Raw genomic sequence first — 16,377 nt, 5'->3', positions numbered from 1 at the left:
ATCCAGAAGCATGAGCACAATTGAAGCTCTGTTCATCTTTGATGAGCATAAGTGAGCCCCATTACCACCTTACCACTCATCGTCTGTTGCACCGACTGACTCAGCACCACCAGCACACCTCTCCTCGAACACACCTACAACGGCCGCCCCGCCTCAGGCAGCACCCTCCTGCCCCTCTACCTCTCGCACCCCACGCCGCGACCGTCGCTCATATACCTCCCCTCCACTAACCCCGCCACGCTCCTCTACTCTATCGTCCAAGACCAACTGCTCTTCCTGGCCCCATGCTCCTCGGACACTCAACCACTGCAAGTCCTCGAGTTCCTGCACCGCGTCGCCGATGTGCTGGAAGACTACCTCGGCGCGCCGCTGCTCGCGAGTAAAATCGAGAGCAACTATGACGTCGTCGCGCAGCTGCTGAACGAGATGGTGGATGGCGGCATCATCAGCTGCACGGAGCCGAATGCGCTGCGCGATCTGGTCGATGCGCCGTCTTTGATGAAGAGTCTGCTGGGGAACGTAGGGTTGCCGAGCACAACACCGAGCTCTTTGGCGCCTTCCGCTACGCCGTTCTCGCTCGGGAGAGGGGGAGGCCCGAGTCCGCGGCTGGGTCCGTCGAATGCGGCGCAGAGTACGTCGCCGGTGCCGTGGCGGAGGGCGAATGTCAGGCATACGAGTAACGAGATGTACGTTGATATTGTCGAAACGCTGTCTGTCACGCTCTCGCCCTCTGGCCGCCCTCTCTCAGCCATCGCAAACGGGACTATAGCATTCACCGCAAAAGTCTCCGGCATCCCGGACTTGATTCTCCACCTGGGATGTCCAGGCGGCATATCAAATGCCATTTCACTCCCTGTCTTCCACCCCTGCGTGCGGCTCAACCGTTGGAAGGAAAGGCCTGGCCAACTATCCTTCGTGCCACCAGATGGCCGCTTCGTCCTCGCTGGGTATGAGGTCGACCTCCTCGGCCCCTCCGCTCTAGACGCCTTCACCACATCCACCACCAAGCAAAGCCTACCAAGCCTCAACATCCCCGCCACAGTCTCCGTACATACCTCCCTTGGCCCCAGCGGGAGCGATTTCCAAGTCCGCCTCCAGCTCAACCCCCGCTTCACCGGCAAATCGTCCGCGCCTCCCCCCTCTTCAGCATCTGGGCGAGGCGGTCTCGGGTCCAGAATCGCTGCAGGCGGCGGAGCAGGGACATCGACCGCCCCCGCGATCGAGGAAATGACCATCCACATCCCACTCCCTTCCTCAGTGCACAACATCCTCGACCTGCGCGTGGCGCGGGGCATGGGCGATGCGAGCTACGCCCCCGGATCCGCGTCCATCGAATGGCGCATCTCATCACGCGAAATCAGCATGCTGATGTCTCAAGACCGCGGCGGCGGCGTGGGATGCCATGCTACGTTGAGCGGGACAGTCGTGGGAGCACAGGATGACGACGAAAACGGCGCTGGATTCGACGACACCGCTGTCTCGCTATCCACAGCGACATACAACTACGACGACGATCAAGCGTCCTCGTATCAGTCCGCGCCGACCAGCACACCACAGCCCTCCAACTCGGCACAGGTGGACGAAAAGAGGAGGAAGGCGAATAAGATCCTCATGCCGAGTGCGGCGACGGTGAGCTTCAGTGTAAAGGGCTGGCTGCCGAGTGGGATCAAAGTGGAGAGTTTGAATGTGGACCAGAAGAAGAGTAAGGGGTTGGGAGGGGGCGTGACGCCGTACAAGGGGGTAAAGTATTTGTGTGTGAGTCGGAGGAGTGTGGAGTGTAGATGTTAAGAGTTGGAGCGAGATGGGTGCAAGGGACTGTGAAGTCGAAATGATGGATAAGAACAAGGATATGAGCTCGATGATCGTGGAGAAGGTTTGTCTTTGCAGGGTGGTGGTTGAGATGTGAGAAGTAGGATGAGGTTACCGCTTGGTAATCCTCGCACGCTCCAGCCGTGGGCTGGTATCAGCACAGTTCTGGCTGCGTTGGCGGCCGAAACATCCATATGCCAGAACACCAAGCACATCTATAAGCTCGAGCCGAGATCTATGCCGTCACTCATCGCTAGGAGAGGTAGTTTAGTGAATGCTTGGGTTGGGGGCCGCAGGCTGCTTCTGCCCAGAGAAGACAGGATGAGAAGCCTTCAACGGTGCTCGTGAAGGAGTCCACATCTTGCCTGGAGCAGAAGGCCGGCCAGCTACATAACTATCTTAAACCAATCCCAAAGAACCCAACGCCCAGAACGTCAAATAGAAGAGAGTCACGCGGGAGTTGTACAACGACGTGATTGATAGATGATGGATCTCCTCCGCGAGGAAGCTTGTTGCGGTATCGGTTGGTCCGTACAGTGTCTGATTATACCCCTGACCACTACCCTGGACTAGTGTGTGACAGGTCAGGTATATAGTGGTCTCCTCCTAGCTAGAGAGCAATCGAGCGCAGTATTCCATCGAGCCGACAGTCCTACGTTATCGTTTACCGTAGCTATCAGTATTCCACAGCGGTCCACACCGCTACAAAGCTCATAGTATAGCGAGGGCTTGTTTGCAGCCAAGCCCCACTCCTTTCGTGCAGGACGGATAGCAGCAGCTCTTCGCCGGCCTTGGAACATCATCACAGGCGCCCCTGCGAAAACACCACCCAGGACTCGGAGAGCCTTCTTTTTCCAGCCTTGCCAAAATCTCAGCGATGGCCTGTCGCTCGTGCTGTCGCCGTCTTGAGTGTTGATGTACGATTCGACGCGCCAGTGGCACAGTGCTGGATACTGTTTCCCCGCTCATCTTCATATCGAATTCCGTCGACTGTGCGACGGAACTGTTGGTGCTGCTTGAAGCAACAAGACGTGTAGCAGGGCATAGGATGAGAGGATGCGGTAATACTGTGACGGTGAATATCTCCATGTTATAGCTTACAATGATGAAGGACGTGCTGATATAAAGAGTGCGTGTTTGCAGAGGTGCAATGTCTCCTATTAGATACTAGATACACCCAATGATTTAAAACTCCGCATTAGTCGGCCTTCATCATGCACTCACTACCTGTTCCTCCCTCATTGATGCTTGTGAAATCCCAAAACGCCAGTGATGCAGTGCTAGATACTGTCCGTCCAGCCCGTTTTGAACCAAAAATGTTGACGCCGTGATGCATATCGTAACCCCCTGCCATTATTCCTCCATCTTGTCGTTGCTGCTCTCAGCCTTCTTGGGCCCCTTGTTGAGGATCATGTTGCGGAACTCGTTATTACTCTTCGCCTCTCCGTTTGTGGGCGCCATAGCCCTAGGCACAGCGGGTCTCGCACCGAAGCCTGTCCTGCCCCTTGCCCTTCCACCGCCTCGTGCGGTCGGTCTCTGTACGCGATTGGGTTGGACAAAGCTGTTTGCCGCCTTCCACTCGCCTTTCTGTTGTCTCAGGTCCTTGACGGTGCCAACGCGCAATTTCCTGCCTTCGAAATCCAGCCCTTGTAACGCGATCTCAGCTTTGCCTGTGCCTTCCACGCTTGTGAACTCGATGACTGCGCCGCCGTGTTGCGGTTCGAGGGTAATCTTCTTGAAGCCGTAGGATTCGACCAGGGGCTTGATGCGCACGTCTGGCACGGTGTCGGGGAGGTTCAGGATCGCGAGGGAGCGCTCATTGAAGGGAGCGGCCTTGAACGCTGCGGCGGAAGCTGCAGCAACCGCCGTACCTGGAGCTGCATCAGGAGCCGCCTGTGCAGTCCTAGGTGTTGCGTCGCGGGGTGCCGGGCTTGCGTCGTTCTCGAGAATCGATTTGATCTTCGGTTTCGTTTCGTTCCTGTCGTTGGCAATTTCTACGTGCAGCTCGAGACCCCAGAAGTCCTTCTTATCCATCCCGGCGACTGCAGCATCGGCACTTTCTTTTGTGTAGTAGACTACGAAGCAGAATCCTTTGTTGTTGCCGTTCTTGAGAGTTGGAAAGTTGATGCGGTCGATGTGACCGAATTGCGCAAAGGTCTCCTGGACTTCTTGTTTCTTTATCTTGAAGTTAAGGTGCCATACGTAGACTTCGCGACCTTCCGCAGTTGCGCCATCCCGCTTCTTCTTGGCCAGGGGATTCGAGATCTTGACGTTGAGCTTCTGTCCTTCTACGTCTGTGCCGTCAAGCTGGGTCGCGGCAACCGCTTGTGCAGCATTGGCGAACTGCACGTAGCAAAAGCGACGATGTGTGTCGAACTTGAGGGACGGAAATCTAAATCCAATGATTTCTCCAAATGGTTCGAAGTGCTTCCGTAGGTATGCTTCACCTGCATGTGCTGGGTAGTTGGTGACGTAAAGGGTTGTGCTTTCGCCACGTTCTATCGAGATGTTTTGACCCTTGAACCCCTTTGCTTCTTTGCTCAAGGCATAATCGGCCTCTTCAGAAGTCTCGAATTCGACAATGGCTGTCATGCTGTCCTGTTCTGGCTTGAGCACAAGATTCCGGACTGTGCCAGCATCTGTAAAGAACTGCCTGATCTGAGTTTGTGTGGTATCTGCTGGCAATTTCTTGACAATGACAGAAGTATGCTCCCGGTCGCGCTTCGGTGCACTAGTCTGGGCGTCAGACGGGGCCTCACTGGCGCGGACTGGCTCTCCATTGAAAGGCACGGCAGCAGGAGATACGTCCTCTGAGTCGGCTTGCCTGCTCTTCTTCGCTGCAGCATCGTGATTGGTACCAGTATCATCCCTCTTCCTCTTTGCAGAGCCCTCAGTGAAGTAGTCAGGCTGAGGCTGAGGCGCTGCTGCTGCTGCCGCTTCAGCGGCTGCCTTCTCTTTCTCACGTCGAATCGAGACCATACGTTCAGTTCGCCTCTTCTCGATTGCAGCGCTTCTGACCTTCAAGACATTTTCGTGTTGCTCGCAGTGATTCACGTACATCTCCACGATCGGTTCTGGGAAGTCGATCGTTTGCAGACGTTCCATGGCGCGTTCTAGAACAGCTGTCGCTCGAGTGGGCGTGAGCAGTTGCTGTCCAGCGTTCTGTTCGGTCCGCATAGCGTGCTGTGACCAGAAGATCATCTCGAAGATGTACCAGCGGTACCAAAAGTCGTGCGAATCAGCTTGACGCTTGACAAGAGACTCCCAAATGTTTCGAGCTTCGTCAACGTTTCCGCGTTGAAGCCAGTACTTCATATGGATGCGCTCGAGGCGATACTTTGAGTCGCCTGCCCAGTCTCGTCCATGCTTCTTCATGCCGACCTCTCGTACGAACTCCAACGCGGAACGGATACCGACTTCGGCAATATCGGCATCGTCGTCTGTGGCCTTGGGGTCGTCGAAAGCTCTTCGTCGCAAGTATCCGCACCACGCAATTTGAACCTTGATGATCTCTTCCAAGTCAGAATGCTCCAGCAGTCCGGTCCCAGTAGCAGTGTGCTTAACATGCTCGATCTCCTCAAAAGCCTTGTTCTCAACTTCGAGCGTTAGTATCCGATGAGACCAGAGAGACCCTGACCAGGGGCAATGTCGTGTAGCGCGTTCCAGCACATTCAGCACATCGACTGATCGGTCTTTTTGCCAGATGAGGAACTCAACATGGTCCTCCCATATCGAGGGATCAACTGGGAAGCGTAGTGTGGCGCGTTCATACAGCGCATTGACCAACGGGAAACTGTAGACGCCCATGGTCCTCTTCTCCCACTTGAGGTAGCGGGTGATAGCATGATATTCTGCATTCTGGTCGCCCTGTTGGATAGCCTGAAGGACTTTGAATTCGTAATCCTCGCGATTGGCACACTGTTGTATGATGTGCGTGTTCTTTTGGGTGACTTGCTCGTTGACCTGTTCGGGATCACCAAGGTTGTAGCGCTGGATGAAGGAGATGTATCTCGATCGAGTATGGGACCACGTGGCGTGTGGCAGGCCCAACCGCTCGTTGTATATCGATGCAATCCTCGTCACCTTCTCCTGACTGAGGCCAGTGCGTTCAAGGTCCTCCTCCAGAACCTGCAGATAGCGATCCCATACCAGATTGCTTTCTTGTAGATTGTACTTCACTCTCTCAGCGCCTTGCTGTAGTGCTTCCACTAGCAACTGCGGTTGAAAGAGTTCGCGGCCAATGAGTCTGTCCTCCTCGGACCACTCCTCTGGCGGCATCTGTTCCCACGAGCAGGCGACGAGATAACTGACGTACTCACCGTACGCAGCCCAGAGTTTCGCACTGTAGGGCTCCTCGTGTGTTGCATGTTTGTGCAACTCGAGTACCCCCATGCGCTCCTCTGAATTTCTTGCTAGTATCTTTTCGTCATTGAGACGGTAGTGCCATAGTGTCTCCCCAAGTGGATACTTTTCTGACATTACGCGGTACGCATCGCGCAGGATGTGGATGAGCTCGTAGTCGTGCGGTTCCGATACAAAGGATTCAAGATGATTCTGGAACCCCTGGTGAAGTGTTGTGACCAGGGCAAGATGACTGTAGTAATTGAAAGGGTTCTCTGTCAGATCACGGTCCAATTGTTCCAGGTAGTCGATGTGTTGCTGGTCTAGAGATTTTGTCGCAAAGCTGCGCGGTCTTGGCGAATGTTCCGACATTGCTGCGCTGGTCACAGAATCGCCTGAAAGATGTTGTCCGAGGTGTTGTAATCTGCAATCTCATCAGCGACTGTTGACCGGTGTTTTTAGCGCCAAGACTTTAAGCAGGTAGCGCAGCCCCCGTGACAGCAACGTGACAGCAACGAGACAGCAAACAACACGCTTCACCGCACGATTACTTTGTCCAATTGCTTAATAGAGAACACGCGACAAGACAGAAATGCTCGGCATGGTCCCCGTGGAAAACACAGCTATGATGGAGAGATTGTGGTGATTGGCTTACGTTACTGGGCGTTGGTGACCGAGAGAGTTCTGTCGCGCAGCTTGCTGCTGTTGTTGCATGCTCGCAAGATCTGCCAATGCATCCATGCTTGGCGTCGACGCCTGGCGATACAGATGAGATGGAGGTGTCATGCGCGCATCGTGTGGCGACCCCAGCGGCTGCGGAGTGCATGTGGCACTGTGGACTGCTCTTGCACCATTCGCGAGATGGCCATACCCGGGCGAAGGGTGGTTCTGATGTGCGAGGTGAAGTTGCGGTGACGATGTGATCTGCTGGCTCAGTCCTGAGGGTGTTCTCGAGGGCATCTGCTGGCGGACAGCGCGCTTGCCGGGCGAATGCGCCGCCAGCATCGACGGCGATGCACGGGAAGGCTGTGGAGGAGGAGTTTCGGCGGGCGAGTCTGACGGCGACAATAGCGAGTTGATATCCATTGCGCCTGTGTTTACCGCCTTTCGAGCTCTTGTGTTTACAATTACAAATGTTTTGAAAAAAGAACAAAGTTGTTCCTGCGATTGTCGACTCTTGAAACACGCCGATCCTGTCTGTGGTTGACAGTCGATCAATTACGGGCGCAACTACTGCAGGGACTATGGGGTCTCGAGGTCCTAGTAACGAGCGGCATGGAACGGCGAAGGGACGTCCTGCTGCAGCAAAGGGCTCGAGGTCGCAGGTCGAGGGTTGAATGAGCGTGTGACTGATCGCAGTCCGTTGCGCCGGCGTCGTCGCGAGTGGTCGAAGGGAGATCTAAAGATATACCAACGGTCTAGAAGAAAAGGTTCAACAACGAAAGCTTGGGTGCAGAGCTAAACAGCTAATGACGGCAGAGCGCGCCAGCCGAACCGATGTCCTGCGGGCTGCGGGAGATGTGGCTGCCGAAGGGTGAGGGCTTTGCGATGCTGCAGGTGTCAACGGGGAGGGCACAACACCGGAATATGAATCAAAAGCGCGCGGCAGACACCACTCAGCTGTTCCTTGTCGCGACGAGATGATCATTGCCTCACTTTTGTGATAAAGATCTGCAATACGGGCAGTACGGTCACGTGAGCTTGAGGAGTGCAGGGGCAGTTGTGTTGCGGCAAGTTCCGCTGAATTTCTCGGAGTGCTTGCAGGTGAACTGCACGTCGTCCACCGCCATCAACGCCGCGCAATTGGGGGGTCGAGCATCACAATGAGTGCACGAATACCCTCACGGCGGCTTGGGCAGTCTGGTCAGTATTCGCACGTTCTTTTGATGGTCCATTGTCTCGTCTGCGCGTTCTGAATGCCCTACATATCGCCATCCATCGACGCCCATGTCCAGCAGCTAATCATGAACAGCCCTCGCCTTCCGCCCTCGATCAACACACTGGACGGCCCTCCCCACAATTGCACAGCGCAATGCTTCCACCAAGCCTAACACCGAGACCGACCTGTCGAATCCGCTGCTTGAGAAGTACCTGCAGCAGCAGGAGGCCGAACAAGCAGCAGCGGAGACCGCCCAGCCCGAGCAAGAAGGAAAGCCGCAGAAGAGGCCAACGACCACACTCCGCGATGGCGGCTCGTACACCGTCCCCTCACCCCTGTTCAACCCCGAGCGCTTGATTCCCGGATACCGCAAAGACGCTCCCCCAGCGCAGAAGGCAGCCTTGAAGGCACAGGCCGAGCAGAGGAGATTGGCAGTGCAGAAGGAGGAAGAGAAGAGATTACTCGGTGTGAACATCGACCCTGCGCCCGCCGCACGCCGCAGCCTCGAGCGCAAGCTTGTAATCAAGGGCGTCAGCAAGCACGGCCGCATGAGCAAGGCCGCGAAAATAGCCCGCACCGAGCGCTCGTCACTGTACAAGTCGCAGTTCCTTCCAACCTCGGTCAAGAAGGTGACCAAGATCCTGAGACAGATCCAGGGCAAGACCGTCTCGGAAGCACTCGTGCAACTGCGCTTCTCACCCAAGAAAATCGCACGGGATATCTACAAGGGTCTGATCATCGCGCAAGATGAGGCGATCGCGGGGCGTGGTATGGGACTGGGCGACAAGAATGCGCTGAAGAAGTGGATCGAGCAGAGGAACGAGGTTGCCTCCACATTGGCAAACTTGGATGAGAAAACACCAAAGACGAAGGGCGTAAATCAGGTCGTCGAGCTCAAGGACGGGAAAAAGAAGCTGGTCAAGGATGCGACGGAGATCTACATCGACCAGGCGTGGTGTGGGAGGGGCGAGAGCTGGAAGACCCCCGAGTTTAGGGCGAGAGGAAGGGTGAACATGTTGACACATAGGACGACCAGTACGTTGCCTCTATTTCAAGCTATGAGTGTTTACTGACCATCGCAGGTTTCTCGTTCCTCCTCAAGGAAGAGAAGACACGGATGCGCATCTCAGACGAGATCAAGAAGAAGCGCAACAACCGCAAGCTCTGGGTCGCCCTGCCCGATCGACCAGTCACAGCGCAGCGACAATACTGCCTGTGGTAGATGTATGATTGCAATGTACAACATAGGGAGAGATGTGTGGATAAGCATAGAACAGCATGAGCTCACGAGCTTGTATAACATATTGAACATTTGAATCATCTCAGAAAAATTAGGATCGGGCGGTTCGGAAGGACCGAAGTTCAAAGTCCAGCACGTAACACACAGCCCACCATTGACGATCAACCTCGCAGCGTAAAGCTCGAGGCGTACCACATCTTACATCACGTGTCGCCACAGCCGTATCAGTCTCTCACTCACTTATATATACGTTCCACTGACCGCGAATGCAGCAACACTGACCGCGAATGCAGCAACACTGACCGCGAATGCAGCAACACTGACCACGAATTTACTTCAGGCCGACTTTTTTATTTTTATTCTTTACATTTAATGCACGCCTTCACTTCGACTTTCCTCCGCCATGTCCCGCATCTCTCAAATCGCCCGCTTCCTCCTCCTCATTCACGGCCTGCTCAACATAGCACAAGGCCTCTACTGCATAGCGCAACCACTCGCCTGGTCAGAACTTGCAGGCTCCGCCTTCAGAGGAACGCCAAACCCGGCGGTGCAGTCAATCGGTATGCCTCCAAATTCGTGCTACTACTACGGAATTTGAACATCTACTGATACGAATTCAGGCCTCGGAGCACTAGGTGTAGGATGGTACCAATGCGTCTTTGCATGTCAGAACAACAAGGCTTTGTTCATTGCTACTATACCGTTGCGCATCATTTACGCCGCTATCATAGCGAGATGGGGGGGTTGGAAACCTGTTCTGTATGAGCTCGCTGTTTGGGGGTTGGCGAATTGTGCTGCGTACCTTTAGATTCTCATCCAGGCTTAGCCTGTGAGTCATGTCAAAAGGATGGTGATTGGATGGTTGCTGGACCCGAAGACATGAGAGACGGCATGATATTCGTTGATCGTTCGGCAACTGCTGGAGCACATAGAGTTATCCACAGTTGCGGGTGGGCACTTCCTTGGGGGTTGAACGAGGTCAATATTCTATGACCTACAAAGCAGCCTTTTACCTGGTACATCTTGCAACGGCTAAAGAAGCCGAAGTCTCTACTCGACAACACTGTCTGTCGACACTGTCCGGCTTCGTACCCTGATAACCTTTCTCAACCCCCCTATGCTCTTCACCTCCGCCTCCAAGGTCTCCAATACGCCAGCCAACGATGGTTGCGAAATTACCGCGCATTAAATCAAATGATCACTGAGAAGACTTACACCGCACCCAGCAATGAGGAAACTATCTTGTGGCCGCTGTACACCATTACTGAGGAGACAGATTGAGGACGTTGAGGCTGTCGCGCTCGAGACGGGCAAGGTGGAAGAGGCGCGCGTTGTGAGCAATGGGACGTATTGGGGAAGGTTGCTGGATGGAGTTTGCGTCGGATTTGAAGTGGGTTGGGTTCTGGATTGAGATGGGGCTGTTAAGCTTTGTCATGGGCAGAGTGTGATGAGGTGTTGTCGAAGAAATGAGAGAGCCATCGAAAAATGGGTATGATGAGAGACATTCAAATAGTGAAATGTGAGATCTCCCACTTACTTGCACTTAGCAGCAAGCAAAACGTTTCCGGCCTTTGTTCACTTACCCTGCAGCCTTTTCACTCGTTGCAAAATTTCAGCTCCATGCACCAGCACTGTTTGTCCACTTCTCGCTACTACTCCAACAACCTCCCTCTCCCTATATCACCTCAAAGTCATTTCCACAACACCTACCAACACCCAAGTTCCTTCAAGTTCAATCACACAGCAACTGACTTCCTCATTACATCATATACTCTCACCCAAGATGCTTTTCAGTATCATCACCAAGAACTTGGTATTCAGCTTCACCCCAAACATCAAGAAGACCTCGAACAATGGCGTCAAGGGTGGTGCGCAGCAGCAGAGCAAGGCGGGAGCGGATACTAGTGGCAGCAATAATGGTGAAGCGGTGGGGAATGGGGAGAAGCCGTGGATGAGCGCTAAGTAGGACGGCATGGGTTGGGAGGGTAGATTATCTCGGGTATGAATTGGCGAGGAATTAAAGAACTCAAGGGTCTAGAGGCTCTGAGAAGCGATTTTGTGTATTGTGGGAGTTTCTGAGTTTGTTTTTGTGAGACCACGGGTTACACGCTTCTCAGAGTGGTGCATGAAGCGACCATCTCTAGCACAAATACACTTCAAGCGGCAAAGCCCACATTCACCATCTCCAAATGTGCACTCGCCCTCGAAATCTATCCAAATCGCGACGGCACTACTATCCGAATAGACTCAACACTCAACAGCACCCTTGAACCCCAGACCTTATGGTGATTCAACTCCACTTCACACCACCCCTCTCCACGCCATCAAGCCCCCAGTTCCTATATGAGTCCACAAATCCCTCTCTCTTCAAGCGCTCCGCATCCTTTTCACCTCTCCACACTGGTTGCGCACCAAGACGTCACGAGGTATCCATTTTTGGTACTACCAGCTCGATAAATTGCAGATTCTCCGGTTTCCGCATTCCAAGTTTAGCGCTCGAAGTCTCCAGGTACGCCAAAGATTGTGTGAACGCCAACTTAGTGAAGACGTTGCCACATGTACTGATCGAGTGTGACCTTTTCAAATGTCAAATCCCCATGGTTGATTCCTGACTTTGGTTAGGCGATTGTGTCGAGATCAAATACCTTTGGAGAAGTCGATGTGTTATAGTCGTTGTTCAAGGTTTCAAGCGCCTGGATATAGTCAGTGCAGGCCAATCGATAACTTGATGCTAGAATGTTACTTTGGTACAAATGACAGTACGACTCAAGTTCAAGCGCAGAACCGTGAAAGTCAACACAGTCTCCAGATAGAAAGACGCAGTGTACTCGAACATGGCTTGCGCTACCAGAGCCTACAGAAGCAGTGTCATATCCCAGCGGTATGACTGCAGGGCGTGTGCATGGTGTTGCAGGACGTCGTACCGCGTACCCCAGCCTCGGCTCAAGGCGGTATGTGGGGCAGACGCAGGGCGATGCGGGGGATCTGGCCTTCATCGAAACAAAAGCCGCTTCTCGGAATGAGCTCACATTTGGTCGATGCGGTGAAGAGCCATTGTAGAATTTGGGACCTTGCTGGTGCGGGAAGAAATGTTGTGGTTGTTTGAAATGGTAGTATATCTACATCTAGACAGAAGCACTCTCTTCTGTGGACCCATCGAGCTTGCCCTCCTTCGCATCCTCGAATGTCGCCATCTTGAAGTCATATGGCAGCTCAAACTCAGCATTTGGATCGTCCTTGAAGGGTTTGAAGTCCACCAGAAGCGAGTCCTTGACAGCAAACACAGCATCGTCTTCAACGTACTTGCTGCTGCGGTCAAAGATCTGCGTGACGATTGGCTTGTGGCCGGGAGCTGTGAGCTACATGAGAGTCAGTCACAAAGGCCCAGGGGCAGAACGAGCATTGCAGAGACTTACGAGGAAATGAATATGCGCCGGCCTGTATGGATGTCTATCCAGCGCCTTCAACACCTTACCCGCTGGCCCGTCGAATGGAATAGGATAAGGCACAGGTCTGAGGCAGTAGAAGTTGTACTTCCCATCCTTCCCCGTGGTGAATCTTCCTCTCAAGTTCATATCGGGCTGATTCGGATCCTGCTGCTCATACAGTCCATTGGGCGCTGTATGCCACACATCGATTACTGCGCCCTCAATAGGCTTACCAGTCTTGAAGTCTGTGACGATGCCATGCATCCATGTACGGTCCCCGTTCTCCTCAACACCGTGTACGATGCAGCTCCCCATCTCCATCTTGGGGGCGTCGTGTCGGTAGAATGGGCCGAGGATGGCGGTTGCGGTGGGCTCGTCGGCTGCGTCGGTAGCGAGCTTGTATGTGATTTCGTCGACGAGTGATTCGAGGCCGAGGACGTCACAAATGAGTTGGCCTTCGTTGCGCTTAGAGTCGGACATGCGGCCGGCTTCGTTCATCTGTCACCATCAGCATTGTGTGTGTATATGGTACTTCGACACGTACCAGCTCAACGCCCATCATCCACTCATCGACTGTGAGTTCATTTTCCCGCGCAAAGTCGTGCAGGTGCTGGATCAAGCTGTGTGTGAGCTGCTTGATGCGGGGGCTTGCATTGGGCCCTGTTGCGGCAATGACTTGCTGTGTGAAATTGGGGTTGAACTTGTGCGCTTTACTGTCTTGCACTGCTGCTTCCGGCATTGTGTCTACTATAACAATCAACTGAAGTGCTAAGAGGTGTGGGGAGCTACGCAGCAATGAGTGGTGTACGAAGTTAGCAGGAGATCAAGAAGGCTATGTGCGGCCATGCAGGGCAGCTTTAAAGGGTCTGCTCCGTACGAACTGGCCGAGCTGATCATGCCAGGCGCGACAGAAGTGTGGGGCAGAGCATGTGGGTGTGGGAGTATTCAGCAGCCGTGGTGCACCATCCGAACGTCAAAACATCCGCACGTACATCCGCCATCCGAACGTTGTCCTGGCCAATTAGGAGCATCACGATCGGCAAAGGGCAGTAATCCGCTATAAACGGTCGTGCACATGGAGGACGAAGGTGAGGCTGAAAGCTCAAGCGATGCAGTGTAACTATAGACTGGGCATGCAGAGTGTTTCTTGTCGAGTCTATGTAGGTATCATTGCTTACTCGAAGTTTGTGACAGTAATCTTGAATGCCAGAGCACCACGTTTCAGACTTTAAGTATCGACTGGGCTCGCATCCGATGATAATCGTGTCTGCATGTGCTCCACCAGGTACGCAATGGTATCCTCCTATAGCCAAGACCTTCGGATAGTGATGCTGCCCAAATATAAATTACCAGTCTCAGCTGTGCGCGCGGAATAACTCCAAAGCTCATGCCTGTACAATGTAAAATACGAAGTTCAACTCCCATGCCCTCAGTCGCTGTCGTCGTCCACTCGTGCGCGCTTCGTCGATCGTCCTTCCGAGGGGTCTGTAATGCCATAGCGCTTCTCGCCGCTTTTCGGTTCGCCCTTGACCTCGTTGATCATTGCATTGATGTTGAATGGATCATCGGTGTCCTTCTCGAACTGAACCGGACCATCTCTTTGCTCTTGCAGATCAGCGCCCTTGAAGCCCTTACCCGCCTTGCCCAGCACATCAAATTTGCTTGACTTGGTAATACGGTCATATGTTTGACCCTCATCTTCCCCATCATCCTGCTGCACGGTCGGCCGGTAGATACTGCTGATAGCGTCCTGGGCGGCGAATAGAGGCTTGTCGTAGTGGTTGTCTTCGTTGATACCGGCATTGAAACCGCTAGACTGATTGAACAACCGTGCATCGTACATGGACTCTCCACCTCGTGTGGGCTTTGCAAGACCAAGTGCGACCTTTTCTGATATGTCTCGATTCTGTTCGCGAGCAAGCATCTGGGTCTTGCGTTCCGTGCCCATCTTCGCCTGTCGTAGCTCCCGCTGGAAGTCCTCGCGGCGTTCCTTTCTTGCTTCTTGTCGTTTACGGACCTCCTCTTGCTCAGAGTCGGATTCTGAGTCGCTGTACGAGCGGCGGCGTCCAGCGTTTGCGCGCTCCTCGCGGGCTTGTTTGGCTAGGTTGCGCAGATGTTCTTCCTTTTGCAGCTTCTCCTTTTCCGCCAATCTTTGTTGCATGATCGCACGTTGCTTGACTTCCTCTCGAGCGTGCCTATCTGCGGCTTGCAGCGCCTCACCAAACTGTGCGAACTTGTCGTTGATTGTAATGTCCTGAAGACCTCGCCCATCTGCTGCCAGGCGCTTGTCCAGCGGCACTGTGTAACCCTTGGGGTTCTTCCAGTTACTGATCGGCGGTGGGATCTTCCACATTTCTTGGTCCTCGGCGGTCAACTTGCGCGGCGGCGAGTGGAGGACTGGGGGCGGTGGAGAAGGAGGACCACGAGGGATACGCTTGTGCTTGAACTTCGGTGGCTCCATGGGATCGATCTGTCGCTGCTGAATCTTGAAGATACGGGTCTTGCCCTGTGCTTCGCCCATCTGCGCAGTTGGTGTGTATCGCACAAATGTAGGTTCATCGTCCTTACGGCCCTGGACGTTCTTCGGCTTCTGCGCAGCGGTCTGCCCTTGTACAAGCGCCATGAGCGCCGCCTCCGTCTTCGCCTTTGTAGCCTGCACGACCTCCTGACTTGGGCGATCCAAATCAAGCTCGCCAGCATTTGCCTGTTGTCGCAGCGGAATCAGGTCCTTAAAACTGGCCTGTACTATCCTGTTTTCGCCATGCCCTCTTCTCGCGATTTCGTCGTACTTTGTCTTTCCTTCAGCATCCACCCGCCTTGTCAGCGCATTCGATGTGGATGGCTGGCCCTTCTTTCCCATGTCGAGAGGGTATTGTGCAACGTGAACCTCAGGAAATGCGCCGCCATCACCGAAGTCCTCAGCCGTGCGCGGTCGCCAGCTTTGCCTGCTGCCATATGGAGGTGGTCCATTTTGCCGTCTTACAACCTGAGTCTCGTACTGCTCAGAGCTCAGTACGCGTGTGCTTCGCGTCAGTTCTTCCTCTTCGCCTGTGTATTTCGGCTTTGGCAACGACTTCGAAAGAGCGGCAACGGACATGGTGGCGGGTGAAGATTGAGGTGTGTGGGAGGTGGTCGATCCTAAGGATCTCGTGGATGATGGTTCCCAGGCAAAAGTTCACCCATGTCGAATGCCAAGAAAGGCGGAGTAAATGCGCCGAATCTCCGCTCCAGACAAATGATCAATGCTCGACGAACACCATGATATCTAGTTGTTGACCGTTTTCATGCACGACTTGGTACGACAAATTTCTCAATTTAAAGTTAACCTTCTATCTTTGGCTTGATGTTACTTTCAGACTCGACATTCACTTGATTCCTCACCCGAGTGGTTCTTTATCTCTGATCTTAGTCAAATGCACAGCACTGCTCGACAGCCGTGAAGCTCGACAGATAATTGCTGCTGTGCGTCTATCACAACAGGCGCACAATCACGCATTCGTCTTCTTCTCAGCTTGTACATTTCATCAGATATTAAGTTTGATTGTTTCGAATCCTGCCATCCATGTCAAATTGTGGGGAAAGTCGAATCCTCGAAATTGTGAGGCTGGGTCAGTAGCGTGTTGCCCCTGATGGCAATGGATGAGGCTGGTTGCAAAGAAGGGTATCATGGCATTCGCAAA

General features: G+C 53.7%; 6 protein-coding genes across 6 annotated transcripts; 3 read left to right on the top strand and 3 right to left on the bottom strand.

Annotated features, from left to right (window-relative positions):
• Window positions 1-10: 10 nt before the first annotated feature.
• Window positions 11-1,788, top strand: BU25DRAFT_340033 (clathrin adaptor, mu subunit; the record flags this gene model as incomplete). The annotated part of the gene is made up of 2 exons (XM_033702794.1): window positions 11-51; window positions 114-1,788. 2 exons carry the CDS (start codon window positions 11-13, stop codon window positions 1,786-1,788), a joined length of 1,716 nt encoding a protein of 571 aa, XP_033562477.1.
• A 1,188-nt stretch (window positions 1,789-2,976) lies between these two features.
• Window positions 2,977-7,695, bottom strand: BU25DRAFT_490899 (uncharacterized protein). The gene is made up of 2 exons (XM_033711523.1): window positions 6,806-7,695; window positions 2,977-6,574 (listed from the first exon to the last, which is right to left on the bottom strand). Exons 1-2 carry the CDS (start codon window positions 7,234-7,236, stop codon window positions 3,163-3,165), a joined length of 3,843 nt encoding a protein of 1,280 aa, XP_033562476.1. The 5' UTR covers window positions 7,237-7,695; the 3' UTR covers window positions 2,977-3,162.
• A 229-nt stretch (window positions 7,696-7,924) lies between these two features.
• Window positions 7,925-9,339, top strand: BU25DRAFT_367014 (ribosomal protein L22). Its single transcript, XM_033703861.1, has 3 exons — window positions 7,925-8,013; window positions 8,123-9,064; window positions 9,112-9,339. Exons 1-3 carry the CDS (start codon window positions 7,974-7,976, stop codon window positions 9,249-9,251), a joined length of 1,122 nt encoding a protein of 373 aa, XP_033562475.1. The 5' UTR covers window positions 7,925-7,973; the 3' UTR covers window positions 9,252-9,339.
• A 207-nt stretch (window positions 9,340-9,546) lies between these two features.
• On the top strand, window positions 9,547-10,503 carry BU25DRAFT_448224 (uncharacterized protein). Its single transcript, XM_033709591.1, has 2 exons — window positions 9,547-9,829; window positions 9,890-10,503. Exons 1-2 carry the CDS (start codon window positions 9,673-9,675, stop codon window positions 10,075-10,077), a joined length of 345 nt encoding a protein of 114 aa, XP_033562474.1. The 5' UTR covers window positions 9,547-9,672; the 3' UTR covers window positions 10,078-10,503.
• Window positions 10,504-12,363: 1,860 nt separating this feature from the next.
• BU25DRAFT_410373 (aromatic compound dioxygenase) lies at window positions 12,364-13,596 on the bottom strand. Its single transcript, XM_033706271.1, has 3 exons — window positions 13,242-13,596; window positions 12,686-13,195; window positions 12,364-12,628 (listed from the first exon to the last, which is right to left on the bottom strand). The coding sequence occupies exons 1-3, from the start codon at window positions 13,434-13,436 to the stop codon at window positions 12,395-12,397; spliced, it is 939 nt and encodes a 312-aa protein (XP_033562473.1). The 5' UTR covers window positions 13,437-13,596; the 3' UTR covers window positions 12,364-12,394.
• A 177-nt stretch (window positions 13,597-13,773) lies between these two features.
• Window positions 13,774-15,833, bottom strand: BU25DRAFT_410372 (uncharacterized protein). Its single transcript, XM_033706270.1, has one exon. It carries the CDS (start codon window positions 15,792-15,794, stop codon window positions 14,127-14,129), a length of 1,668 nt encoding a protein of 555 aa, XP_033562472.1. The 5' UTR covers window positions 15,795-15,833; the 3' UTR covers window positions 13,774-14,126.
• Between the last annotated feature and the right edge of the window lie 544 nt (window positions 15,834-16,377).

Source organism: Macroventuria anomochaeta, assembly GCF_010093625.1.
Source record: "Macroventuria anomochaeta strain CBS 525.71 unplaced genomic scaffold BU25scaffold_14, whole genome shotgun sequence".
Taxonomy (NCBI): domain Eukaryota; kingdom Fungi; phylum Ascomycota; class Dothideomycetes; order Pleosporales; family Didymellaceae; genus Macroventuria; species Macroventuria anomochaeta.
Note: the sequence above shows the minus strand (reverse complement) of the source record. Positions and strands in the feature narration are given on the sequence as shown.